We start from the raw sequence: 14,126 nt of genomic DNA, 5'->3' as shown, positions 1-14,126 counted from the left end.
TGCCCATCCATCTATGACACAATTTGTCACTTCAACATCATCTCCAAGAGTTTTCATTTCATTTCTATTGATGAGATTCAAGCCATCATAGTATAAGAGTGCACTGCATTATGAACATTTAATAATATGAATGTGAACATATTTTTATAAAAGATATTAAACCTTAAGTTTAATTAGTGTAAGTAATTACCTTTCATCTTTTCCACCAAGAGCAAAGTCTACTGCAATTTGGTTCATGGCTTTCTCATCTTTAAACAGATCCTTGTACTTGACCAAGTAAGGAGATCGGAAAGCAGGAGGAATTGTTTTCTTTTCGCGTTTTGGTCTTGTTGTTCAATATAAAATATTGTTAAATTAAGAAAATTATGAGGAACATAAATGAACATTTGAGTGTATATAAATAAATTTGAAATTATACCTTTCAACCTTTTCCTTTTCAGTTTTTTTTTCTTCTTTTCTGCAATTGACTTTTTCTTATCATCATTCCTGGTCATATTACATAACACAAATGTACATTTAGGTATATGAAAATGTTCATTATTATTTTTGAACATTTACTTAATATAAATAATGTACCTTTTTGTGACTTTTGAGGATGAAGCAACAATCTTCTTGTTTTCACTGAAAAGTGAAACAATGTCAGTACATATTAATAAAATAAAAGCTTCTTATGTAACACCCTGAATCATTTTCAATTCATAAAATGAAAGATATTGATTTAACATAAAACCTATTGATTTAACATAAACCACACATTCATATTACATATTCAACAAAATAATGTTCACACATACAATAGTTTGAGAAACACCAGTTTCAAGTTACAACACGATAGTAACATAAGTTAAATTTGTTCCATCTAGATATTTTTATCCTACACCATTACATAACCCTAATAGTAAGACATGTCTTCAGGATTTTACCCCTCCACTTTTTCATCATTTTTTGTTTTTTCAAAAACATCTTCCTTGTTTTGTTTTCCACCTTCAACTGTGTTTTTTGGATCATCACTTTTTTCACCACCATCTGACCTAGGGTCAGCATCAACCACTGAACCAGATCCTGCATCTAAGAAAAAATTTAATTAGATATAATATAATTTCTTTGTAAATGAACATTTGAGTATTTATAATTGAACATTATACCTGTTCTAGGCAATCCTTCATTATCTGACCTAGTGTCAGCATCAAATTTTGAACCAGTTGCTGCGTCTAACAAAAAAATACAATTAATAATGAATATTTCTTGTTTGTAAATGAACATTTTACACTTTTTAATTGAACATTATACCAGTTCTAGAAAATTCTTCAATTCTTTGTTCTGAAGCTGCTGAAGTTTTACCCACATCCTTTTCTTCAGCTGTATTATAAATCATCATTTTGGAGATACACTAAGTTAATAGTATTTACACATAATAATTAGAAATGAACATTTCTACTTAAGTTTATGTACATTATTATTAAATATATGAACATATTACCATTTGTTGAAATTATTGGTTGTTCAATTATATCACCAAGTGTTGAAAAGGTGGGCCCTGTTTCTGTTTAGGACAATTTAGACCACAAATTTAGAATTTTTTCATATAAAAATTAGGATATATAGTCTCTTTTAGTTAGAATTTACCAATGGCTGGAGAAGGTGGAGTCAACCCCAAGCTGAAAGCTTTTCTGATGTCATATTCTTGTTCTTTTTCCTTTCCCTTTTTGGTTAATTTCTTCCCAGTCATTTGCTTCTCAGTTGTTTGCTTTTCAGACCCTTGCATCAGATTCTTCTCAGCTTGTGCAAGTGCATTTAGGAAATCCTCACTGCCAAAAGAATTCTTCATCTTGGCTTAGAATTGATGGTTCCCTAGCTACCACCTTTCCTAAAACTTCATCAACTTTTTTCACCAAGTCATTTCCAGGGAAGATATCCTTTGCCTTCACCAATTTTGAAGAAAGCTTTGACAGGTTTGAACAAGTTGTTTTTACCAGGGAAACAAAATCATCCATAAAAACCTATATGAATGAATATTAAAAATTATGCAGTTGAACATTTCAGATTATACAAATGAACATTTATGTTAACAAAAGTGATCATTTTATAACCTTAGGACTTTCTTCAACTTCTGCAGCAATCCTTGGTAGAATTTTCCCTCTCCCAAATCCCAATTCTAATTCAATCTTCAACCTCTCAAGAACCATGTCTCTATTCCATGCAGATATGATAGGAATTTTTCTTGGAGGCCTTTTGTCTAACCTCTGAACTCTATCAAAATAGAACAACTACAAGAAAAAAGAAAACATGGAACAGAACATAAACAATAAAAAAAAGTGCATTTATTTAAATTTAAATGAACATTTTGTATCTAAGAATATACCATCAGAAATTGAAGAGGGCCTTTGTAGAACCCCTTGCCTTGCTGCTTTCTCCAATCAACATGACATTTGATAAGTGAGTCATATACAAACTGACACCAGTTCAAATTTTTTATGTTTTCTTTGTCCATCATAGAATAAAGAAATTTGAAATGGCATTGATTGTTTGATACACATTTCATCAAGCAGTTCACAGCCACTGCTAAAAAGTTAGTAATGAAATGTTCACTTGGTGGTCTGTTGTTGGTGAATTTATCATTTATGTATCCATTCACAATCTGCAAACAAAATGAACAAAACATTTATACTTTTGATCATTTAATGTATTTAAAATGAACATTTAAAACTGATCATACCTGACTCACTGATGGAGTTTTTCCTGACCATGATTTTCTCCATTTCTTCAGAAATTCTGCATACTCCTCACTAATTTTATCAGACTTTGGCTCAACAATTGGAATTTCTCCTGTAGGCAAGCCATAAACTACCCTAACATCCTCTACCTCAATTTCTATTTTTTCATTCTTTGGTAGTTCAAAACACTGGCTATTTTCTTCAAAACTTCCCAATAACCAGTTACAGAACTTTTGATCAAGTTGAGGTAAACTAATGTCAAGAAGTGATCCTAACCCTATATCAACAACTTGTTGTTTTTGGGTAGGTGTCATCTTTTTTATCCATGCAATGAACTTCACATGTCCTCCTCTCTTTGAAGATTTCTCTTCCTCAAATTCATCTTCCTGAATTTCCTCAACTTCATCAGTTTCTATTGCTTGAACCATTTCAGTTTTCATTTTCTTTTTTCTCCTACCTTCAATCTTTCCTTCATCATACAGTACCATCTTTTGCTCCTCCTTTTCAACCTTTGCCTTCACTGAATTCCCTTTCTTTGCCTGTTTCTTCCTTGGCTTTACTTCATCCTCTTCCTCCTCTTCCTCCACCTCATAATCATCCTCACTGACAGGCTCTTCTTCTGCTCTATAAACTGACTCTTCACTATCATCATCACTGTCAGTAGAACTTTCATCAGTAGGATCTTGAGAGGGTTCATCTGATGGTACTTCTTGTATTTTTTTTCTCTTTCCAGCATTTCTCTTGGCAGGACTGACATCTGAAAATTAAATATATATAATTTTGTTTAAGTATTGAAAATGTACAGTAAGCAAATGATAAAATGAACAAAATTGTTTTCTCAAATGATCATTCTATATATAGAAATTGAACATTTATAATATATCATTATATACCTGCTTTTCTTTTGCCAGCAACCTTAGAAGTTTTCTTCACTTCTTCTAGAGTTTTCTTTTTCCCACCTATATATTGAAATTGAACATTAATGATATACCATCATAAATGATCATTCTATACATTAAGATTGAACATTTACCCTTTTTGCCTTGGTCTGGAGGATATTCAGCAGGAGCACCTGCCATTTTTTTTATTGGAGTAGGTGCTGGAGGTGGTGCATCAGCTTCCTTTTGAATAGGAAAATTCCTTGTAGACATTCTTCTCTTCTGTCCTATTTTTGCGGTTTCTTTAGCAGGTTCAACATCCTTCTTCAGGCTTCCCTTTTCAGATTCATCTAACAGAACATCTATTGTTTTTAAAAAAAATTTATGTTAGTATATTTGAAAGTGTAATATTTATTGTGTAACAGAAAAGTATTATGATTACCTTGGCTCCTTGTAATTCTACCACTTGGCACAACAACAAGGCTTTTGTTTTTGTTTTTCCTTGCAACCATTTTGTATCTTGTTTTCATTTTGGTTGACTGATCACTTTTTTGTGATGATGGAGCTGTCTCCTCACTAAGTTTTGTGGAAACTTTATCATCATCTTGATCTAGAAGATAAGTTTCATCCTCAATTTGAACAAAATCAGGTGCAATTTGTGCTGCATATGAAATGATCAAATATAAAAGATTAAATAAACATTTATTAAATTGGATGACAAATGTTTACTATATACAATATAAATGAACATTTCAGGTAATGAATATGTACATTTTCCACTATTTACCTTTCGGATCTGTTGTCTTTGTAGACTCATCTTCCACTGTTTTCTCTTTAGGGATTTTCTCCTTTTCAGGCTCTTTTTTTCCCTCTTGTCCTTCTATGAAAATTTAATTAGTTAATATTTATATATTTTTTTTAATCTTATTGAACATTCAATATTATGTAGATCCAATATGAACATTTTATGTAATAAAAATGTACATTTATAAATTTTTACCTTCTACATTTGTTGTCTTTGGAAAGACATCTTCCACAGTTTTGTCTTTAGGGCTTTTCTCTTTTTCACTCCCTTTTTTTCCTTCTTGTCCTTCTATTAAAATTTATTTAGTTAAAATTTAATTTTTTTAACCTTATTGAATATTTAATATTATGCTTTTCCAATATGAACATTTTTTGTAATAAAAATGTACATTTTAAAATTTTTACCTTTTTCCACAGTTTTCTCTTCTATTGGCCCTTTTTCTTTCTTTTTTGCTTCACCTTCAAAAGTAATAGTATTGTTAAAATTGATATTTATGACTATTAAACAAAAATATTCAATAAATATGATCATTTACCTTTCCTGATTTCCTTGCTTGCCTTTTCCATTCTTTTGAGATTTCTCATAATTCTGATTGTCGATTCTTTGTACTTTCTGTAAATGTATGATATTAACTTTGAAATATATTCATTAATTGATTAAATTAATTCAATTATTTAAATTTAAACATACTTTGGGTTTCTCTCTATGTTTAAATGTATTTCTTGCATCTTGTCCTTTAATGTTGTTATTCTTGAATCATCTTTGGGTTTTCTGATATTTCATTAAAAATATGTTTGAATTTACAATTTTGATTAGTAAATAAAAAAATGAACATATAACTTATATTACTATTGGTCATGAGCAAACTTTTTTGTACTGATTTTCAAATGAACATATAGTCTATCTAAATTGAACATTTAAGTTTTCTTACTTTTGGCCAAGACTATTCTTTACTGGATTGCTTTGCACTTTTGGTTGAACTTCTTCTTGCTTGCTGAAATCAATATTAAGAAATACTTTAAATAAAAAATGCACATAAATTGTACATAAAATATACTGTTATAAAAATGAACATTTATTTATATAAAATTGATCATTAGTATACCTTTCATCCCTACTCTCTTTGTCAGTTGTGTTATGTGTAGCAGACACACTCTTAGTTGTTGCATTAGTAGCAGGAATGTTCTCACTTTGTTCACTTAAAAAAAACAGAATTATTTTATATAATATGATATTAAAGTATGAACTAATTTATACAATGAAGAAGATAATTAGTTATTTTGTATAAAGCTTTTATACCTTATTGTTTGATTTGTCTCTGGTGGTCTTGATTTTGACATAACAAATTTCACTCGAACCTTTTTTTTTTCACTAAAATTTTAAGAATTACCTAATAAGTTTGGTATATATATACAATGTACAATAATTGAATGTAAAAACAATTATTTTATACATATAAACTTACTTGTTTAAAGTGTATCTTTCATAACTATTACCATATTCATTTTGTTCTATAACCTTCTTTAGAGTTAATGGTTCAGATTTCCCATCTCTAAATTGAAGCAAGTGTATCACTCTAAATGGCACATCACTACATTATAAATTAATTACATGACATTAGTTTGAATGCATATCACTGAAATGATTATTATCATATTTATATATGTGCATGATGATTTAATGAAATGTATATTTGTTATTTAAATCTCAATGAATACTCAAATGAACAAATATACATATATGATCATAATTATATCTATAAATGAACATTATGAGTATCAAATATGATCATATACAATGATGTTTCAATGAAATGTACTTTTGTTTTTAAATCTCAATAAATACTCATATGAACAAATATAAATATATGATCATAACTATATCTATAAATGAACATTATGAGTATCAAATATGATCATATACAAATAACATATTAAACAAAGATAAAACCAATTTTATCAAATACAACTAGCATATTAGACATGAACATAATATATTCTGTAAATGACTAATTACCTTGGTAGTGGAGACATTGTTAAATCCGTACCAATTGACTTGTCAATATCTTTTAAAAGTTCCGGATCTACAATTGGATCATTTTGGCGGTTTTTTTTCAATTTGTCTACTCTTGACTGAAGAGGTACATCATCATCATCGTCTCTGTTTTATTTAATAAATTGTTAATGTTTTAGTTATTTTCAGTAAAATCTTAGAACAATTACTACAATCGCAAAAATTTTTAACAAAAATTAGGTTTTACAAATAAATTCGCTCTATAATTTTCATCGCAAGAATATGAACAAATTAGGTTTTACAAAAGTTAGAGTTCATACATTTCTTCAGAAATTTTCAACAAATTACTCGTCTCTGAAGTATTCTTCTCCAAAATCATACTACAATTGCAAAAAATTGAACAAAAATTAGGTTTCACACATAAAATCGCACTATAATTGTCATCGAAAAAAAAATGAACAAAATTACTTACTCTTTAGATACATTTTGCTCCGATTTTGCAGTTTCTTCTTTCATGTTCTTCTCTGTAGTGGTTTTTTGCAAAATCGCACTACAATCGCAACAAAATGAACAAAATTAAGGTTTCACACATAAAATTGCACTACAATCTCAAAAAATGAACAAAACTAACGAAATTACTTACTCTTTTTTTTGTGATTGTTTAATTTCATCTCGAATATCAGACATTTGAAGCAATTATGAAGTGTTTTGAAGCAATTTTGCAATAATTTGAAGAGAATTTCGTTCCGATTCGACGGTGTTGATGAGAGAGAAATTCTAGAGAAATGAAGAAGATGGTTTTTAGAGAGAGAATAATTTGAAATGGATAGTTTTTTTTTTTTTAATAATATATATGTGGGGTAGGGGAAGTTATTTCTAATTTACTGTGGTTAGTGGGAGTGAGTGGGGGTAGTTACTGTAGTTTGTGGGGGTAGGGGAAAAACGCAAACGCTGCGTTTTGTAGGGGGTGTAGGTTATGGTACCTACACTAGGGTGTAGTGTATACTAATTACAAAATTGGGTCTGGCTTGACAGTCAAACAGGCCCAATTAAGTATCCACTACAAAGACAGCTGCCCTATGGGCCCAATAGTTCATGAAATCCCTTTAGGCCTTAGTCCTTTTTTTTTTGAAGGGATTTAGGCCTTACTCCTTAGTAACAATCAAATATTAGATTTTGTGTAGTGTAAAATACTAAGGGGTCGTTTGGTTTACATAGGGTAAACAGAATGGAGTGAACAAAGAGAATGAAATGAAACCCTTTCTATATAGTATGTTGTTTGGTTTACAAAAACAAAGGGAATCACCACCACCACCACCCCACAACCCATCTTTCCAACTTCTTAAGCCACTCCACTGCCTAGCCACGACCTCCCCCACCCCTCGCCACCCGTCGTCGAACCTCCCCCACCCCTCGCCGCCACGCAAAACTTTCCCCCACCCACGCAAAACCCTAGAAAACGATCTCCTCTCCTTAAAATCGCCGATCGTCCCTTCTCCTAGCCACTAAGGTTTCGAGAAAACTCAACCTTGCTTTGTCTTGAGGTTCGGTTTCTGGGTCTAGTCGAAGAAAGAGAATGCAGATCTTGAGGTTCAATTTTCCTGGTCTAGTCAAAGAATTCCGCCGTGAGAATCGGGGGAGAAGACAGAGAAAATGGGTCGAAGTGCAAAAACGCCGCCGTGAAAAGGAGGAGATCGTGAAAAGTGGGTTCCGGTGAGGAGAGATGGAGATGCGACGAGTTCCGGCGAGGAGTGGGGAAGCTGCGGCGAATTCCAACGAGGGGTGGGGAAGCTGCTGCGAGTTCCGGCGAGGTGGCTGGGCGGTGGGGGTAACTAGCTGCTGGTGTGGGTATGGTGGTGTAGTGGTGGCTTAGGAAAGGGAATGGAAAAGTTTAGGATGGGGGGTGGGGAATCAATGTAGACTGATTTTGGGTAAACTCAAAAATAAAAATGGGTAAAAGATATGAAAAAATTGACAAACAAACAACAATAAAGGGAATGAGACATGTTCATTCCCTTTCCCTTTGATTATTAACCCCAATCAAACGGGCCCTAAAACACAAAAATGTTGTACACTTAAGAATGCTTCTCTCAATTCTCTATAAGAGTCCTCTCGACAATTTATCTTTAACTAATTCTATATAATATGAATACATCGTCTGCTGCACACATATTTTTATGGGAAAGGAGAAATATCTCAAAGCACAATTTCAATGTTAGAGATTTTGAATCGATATGAATAACTGATAGATTTTGTGAAAGTATAAAGTGAAATTAATCCAACTAGACCGCATATATATAGGCTGTGGCAATGTAGCATACTAACTTGTACAAACCTGTGTTAGTTCCTAATGCACTCGCAGAATAACAAGCAAAGATTTTTTATACACTTGTAAATATCAGCTCAATGCAGGCCTGTTGAAAAATATTCCAAGTTTCCACCTGTAAAGATATTACGTTGACTTGTTAATGGACAGAAGCTGACTGGTTGGAATCTGGATTTTCATGCTGGGGACGGATTAAGTAAGTCGTTCTATAAATTGACAAAAAAATCCTTACACAATTTAATTTATATTTAGATATATTAATAAGATCAAATTTTTTGCTCAAAATTTCTTTTACAACCAATAATTTGGGGTTACAATTTGAGCAATTATTTAAAAAAAAAATTATGTAAATTGCTAAGGTAATTTAGAAGTTAGAACATGATCAATTTCATTAAATAGTACTATTTTTAGTTGAATCAATAGGGGTTGGGAAAGGAACAATTTTGGATGTTATATAAGAGAAATAAAATTACATAGTGAAGGAATAATATATATATTTTTTTAATAAATGAATAGCATAAAAAAATTTCATTATGAAGTAGGATAATGTGTAAGGAAAGTAGAGAACTTTGAAATAGAAAAAAAGGAAAAAAATATGCTACTAAAAGGGATTGACCCATGACCTTTTTTTTTTTTAGTTTGCCCTACCCGGTTCACCAATTAATAAAGCTTAGCTCCAACTACATCCGGATCCAGCTCAAGTTGCACAGCTGGTTTATGGTGGATGAGTCTTCCAACAAGACTTTATTGCATTCGGTGATCTTTGATCTGAGGCTCGAACTCGAGACCTTCCTTAAGCGACATCAAACTGCTTACCACTTGAACCAACTCTTATTGGTGCATTTATGACATTAAAGAGTATTTATAAACATTTTAACCACGCACTAGACCATCTCTTTTTCTTTATGATTATACTACACACATTTAGGGGCTGTTTGGTTGAACTTCTTGGAATAGATAGAATCCATTCCATGATTTATTTGTTTGGTTGGGCTATTTAATTTAAGTATAGAATCTCATACCCGGGGGATTCTAACTCTACCTCATTCCCTTGGAATCTCATACCCACCCCCTAAGGATTCATAATTCATACTATATATTAATCAAGTATGAGAATCCATTCCATGATTAAACCAAACAACTTTAGATTGGTATGAGATATAGAATCCATACCACCCAAGTATGAGAATTTACCAATCCATTCCAGCTTAATGAACCAACAAACGATCCCTTAGTATATAAGTATCTATTTTTCTTAAAAAGTGGGGAAATAGTTGTCCCCCCTTGTCCCCACTTAGCTCCGCCAGCGGTTGACTCATTTATATTAGCACCAAAGTCGAGTGAGACTGAATCTTCCTTGACATTGTGACTGTGTGAGATTGACTAGCTATAATTCCTAGACCTAACCTTTGTGTCATTGTGTGTTTTTAGGTAGGTATTGTTAAGTCTAAGAAATTTAAGACACATAGTCGTGTAATACATGTTATATTGTCTCAATATGTCATTTCATAATATTAAATTTTTGTAAAATTATTATACTAATATAAGGTCTAAATATTCAACATGTATAGATGTGTCAACAGACACTTGTTATTGTCATTTATAACAAGCGTAATTATTGACATGGAATTCCTCCACATCGTTATGGATGGAGCCATTGATGAAGTTTAAGACTACATGACTTAAATCAATATTTTTAGTTGAGCTTAATTGAATAATATTATTGCTTCTATAATTAGTGTTGCTACATGCATGTCTTGTAAGACACGTACATACTTAATTAAGGCCTCCTAAAAAAATGCGATAACTCAATATTAAATTCATTAACCTTTCAAAGAAAATCGATCAAATATACAAACTAATTAAGCTTAACAAATTAGAGGGTTGAAAACTTGGAATTGAAGTTGGAACACTTGGCTGCTTGCATTGTAACCATATACTCCCTCTGTAACAGAATTACTGACGTAGTCAACTTTGCACATATGTCGATACACTCGTTTGACTTTATTTTTATATAATTAAATATTAATAATTTTTTTTAAAAAATTATACTATAAAACTTTATATTAATACCTATATATATAACAACATATTTTATAATAAATATTTTTATTATATTTGTAAAAAATATTATCAAAGCTAATACATGAATAGTGAAAAAAGTCAACGTCTCAGTTATTTTGAGATGGAGGGAGTAGTTATTCACATGAACTAATGTATACATATGATGATGATATATTCTAGTATTCATGAATGTCTTGACTTGGTCACAAAAGTAAAAGTCTTTATGTCATGTATTAATTCCATGGCTCCATATGTTTAATTTGTCTGTGCGCTATCAATTAAGATGGAAGACTTCATTCAATTTGTGCGTATCATTTTACAGCAATTAAGAAAGATAATATCTCTCACTTTACTTTTTCCCTCCTTGTCGTTGTCTTTCTACTAGTAATTACATGAAGCGTACTAATTTAACAGTCTTTGCGTGATTTTTGGGGTGGAAATAATAGAGGTCTAATGCACTTATTACATACAGCAGTCTCTTAAGGCAGCTTTTCATATACCATAAACACAAGTAAACACAACTCCTGATCTCCTTTGTTTTACCTTAAATTGAGTAAAATTACAATGGGTGAAGTTGGTCTAGAAATGATTATAGTTTTGATAATCCTTTTGCCACTAATCAATACACAGATGGGGCAAACTGGCTTCACCATAAGGCTGCCTTAAGCCGGAACGAGAGGCTCTCTTGACGTTCAAGGCGAGTGTCTTGTATGACGAGGACAACGTTCTCTTTTCATGGAAGGGGGATGATTGTTGTAGCTGGCATGGTGTCACCTGCCACAATGCTACCCGTCGCGTGCTTCGTCTTGATCTACGTTGTGACGATGAAAGTGCGTATGATACACCAGAGTATCTATTATATTCCTATTATGTTTACCGTAGTTCCACTTGTAGTCTAGGTTTCTCTGAGTTGAATCCTAGCTTGCTTGAACTGAGGCAACTGAGGTACTTAGATTTGAGCGGGAATGATTTCGATGTTAGTAATATCCCACAGTGGATAGGGTCAATGAAACATTTGAGGTATCTCAACCTCTCTAGCGGAGGGTTTGGCGGTGGTGGCCCTCCACAGCTTGGCAACCTCACTAGATTACGAGCTCTAGATCTTTCTGATAATTTTAATTCTTACTCGACCAATCTCCACTGGTTATCTTCTCTTGTGAATTTGCGGTGTTTGGGCATGTGCGATACCAATATCACCACGAAAGCTCTAAATACAATACCGCAAGTACTTGGCCACCTTCCTCTGTTATACTTGCGGCTATCGTTGATGGGAATTGATAATCAACTTTTGTCAAGTATTTTCTCCAATTCAACTATGGCATCTAGAATACAACATCTTGATGTTTCAGGGAACAACCTGGAAGGCTCAATCCCTCATATTTTGTCCAATATGACCTCCCTTAAATTCCTTGACCTCTCCTATAGCCAGTTGAATGGCTCCATCCCACTTTGGCTTGGTAACATGAAAGACCTTGAATATCTTGACCTTAGCGGGAATAGATTTAGTCATGTTGAGGGAGGGACAATCATGGGCATCTTGGGGAATCTATGCCATCTTAAAACACTCAACTTGCGAAGTTCTATCGTAGGAGGTAATTTCTTAGGCCTTAATCATGATAATTTCGCTAATTGCGTTGAATATGATCTTGAGCATTTGGATTTGACCTTCAATAATATCACAAATACCTTACCAAAATGGTTAGGAGAGTTGAGAAATTTGAAGTTCATTGAACTTTCAAATGGTAATACATTTTATGGTCTAATTCCTCCAGCTATTGGAAACATGTCATCACTGATTGAGTTAAATCTAAATAGTTGTAATTTACGGGGAACCATTCCTACCTCTCTTGGAGGATTATCATCCTTGGAATCCTTAGATTTAAGCAATAATTTTTTAGAGGGATCCATTCCTACTTCTCTAGGGTCATTGTCATCCTTACAAATATTAGATTTAAGCAATAATTTTTTAGATGGATTCATTCCCACTTCTCTAGGGTCCTTTTCGTCCTTGCAAAATGAGCTCAGGGTGTTAGACCTTTCCAATAATAGGCTATTTGTAGAAATAATTGATTGGATTCCAAATGTTAATTTGCGAGAGATAAATCTCTCCAATAATCACATTATGGGACCGATCCCACATTTTTTTCCATCTTCACAACTAAGATACATAGACCTCTCATATAACTTTCTTTCAGGGCCTATGTTTAATGATTCATCCTCTAAGATTGGAGTAGTCAAAGCTCCATTGTGCCATTTAGAGAATTTACAACTCCTACATCTTCAACGAAACCAACTTTCTGGTACAATCCCTGATTGTTGGGGCACCTCAGAAGGCTTGAGTGTTATTGACATGTCCTCTAACAAACTCTCTGGAAGTATCCCCATGACTATTGGGCTACTTCCGGAAATGGCATATCTTAAACTGAACAACAACTCATTAGAAGGCACTCTACCTCCAACACTAAATGAACTTTTGGGGTTGGTGATTTTGGATATAGGTGAAAACAAACTATCTGGGGAGGTTCCACATTGGGATGCAGATAGTCATCCTTTTTTGGAAATTGTCATCATGCGAGCGAATCAACTTGAAGGTGTTATTCCATCACAATTGTGTTCACTCCCTCGCCTGCAATTTCTTGACCTTGCAATGAACAATTTGACAGGAAGCATCCCTAGTTGTTTTGGCCATTTTAAGAGTATGAAGAAGTCACTGCAACTCAAAGCACCTTCTACTTACGAAATGGCTCTAGCACCAGCAACAGCACCATCAGAGCCACTAGAGAGTTTCAAAGGAGAAAATGCTATGGTGGTCTTGAAAGGGGTAGAACGACAATACACCACGACGTTGAAGCTTGTAGTGAACCTAGATCTCTCAAGCAATGGCTTAGTGGGGTCAATACCCGAGGAGCTTACAAATCTATCTAAACTCGTTGGTTTAAACTTGTCCAACAATCATTTGACAGGAATTATTCCTGGGTAATTCTCTGTTTCTCATCGTGAGAAACAAGTTTTGTTTCTCATGGGGTATGTGTCAAGATTTGGGGCTCCCACTCATGACACATATGCGGTCCCCACCAGTGAAAAACATCATATTATTTTCCAAAATGCCATTATGAGAAACAAAAGTGTTTCTCATAATGAGAAACTGGGGCTCCCTCATTATTCCTCTCAACATTGGTGAAATGGGATCACTTGAATCACTTGACTTGTCTATAAATAATCTCTCTGGAGCAATCCCATCTAGCTTATCAGCCTTAAATTTTTTAACCAGCTTCAACTTATCGAGCAATATGCTTCCACTAGTAGAAAAAAAGAAATAGGCAACC

At 33.1% G+C, this 14,126-nt stretch overlaps 2 protein-coding genes across 2 annotated transcripts; one reads left to right on the top strand and one right to left on the bottom strand.

Moving 5' to 3' along the window:
• Window positions 1-1,805: 1,805 nt before the first annotated feature.
• Window positions 1,806-7,097, bottom strand: LOC110726100 (DNA ligase 1-like). Its single transcript, XM_021905560.1, has 17 exons — window positions 7,054-7,097; window positions 6,883-6,960; window positions 6,731-6,790; window positions 6,414-6,557; window positions 5,863-5,988; window positions 5,503-5,595; window positions 5,329-5,391; window positions 4,933-5,009; window positions 4,593-4,664; window positions 4,380-4,472; window positions 4,035-4,253; window positions 3,748-3,954; window positions 3,608-3,673; window positions 2,717-3,471; window positions 2,363-2,638; window positions 2,091-2,267; window positions 1,806-2,000 (listed from the first exon to the last, which is right to left on the bottom strand). The coding sequence occupies exons 1-17, from the start codon at window positions 7,095-7,097 to the stop codon at window positions 1,806-1,808; spliced, it is 2,745 nt and encodes a 914-aa protein (XP_021761252.1).
• Window positions 7,098-11,364: 4,267 nt separating this feature from the next.
• Window positions 11,365-13,780, top strand: LOC110726091 (probable LRR receptor-like serine/threonine-protein kinase At4g36180). Its single transcript, XM_021905550.1, has 2 exons — window positions 11,365-11,368; window positions 11,457-13,780. Exons 1-2 carry the CDS (start codon window positions 11,365-11,367, stop codon window positions 13,778-13,780), a joined length of 2,328 nt encoding a protein of 775 aa, XP_021761242.1.
• Window positions 13,781-14,126: the final 346 nt, after the last annotated feature.

Source organism: Chenopodium quinoa, unplaced genomic scaffold, assembly GCF_001683475.1.
Source record: "Chenopodium quinoa cultivar QQ74 unplaced genomic scaffold, ASM168347v1, whole genome shotgun sequence".
Classification (NCBI taxonomy): domain Eukaryota; kingdom Viridiplantae; phylum Streptophyta; class Magnoliopsida; order Caryophyllales; family Amaranthaceae; genus Chenopodium; species Chenopodium quinoa.
The sequence above is the reverse complement of the archived record's forward strand: the minus strand, read 5'-3'. Positions and strand labels throughout refer to the sequence as shown.

Bases quoted from the DNA above. Each gene is read 5' to 3' on its own strand.
- LOC110726100 (XM_021905560.1), bottom strand. From the start codon at position 7,097: ATGTCTGATATTCGAGATGAAATTAAACAATCACAAAAAAAAGA. The intron at 6,961-7,053 runs GTAAGTAATTTC...TTGCGATTGTAG, and splicing joins AAACAATCACAAAAAAAAGA to TGCGATTTTGCAAAAAACCA. The intron at 3,472-3,607 runs GTATATAATGAT...TTTAATTTTCAG, and splicing joins TGCTGGCAAAAGAAAAGCAG to ATGTCAGTCCTGCCAAGAGA.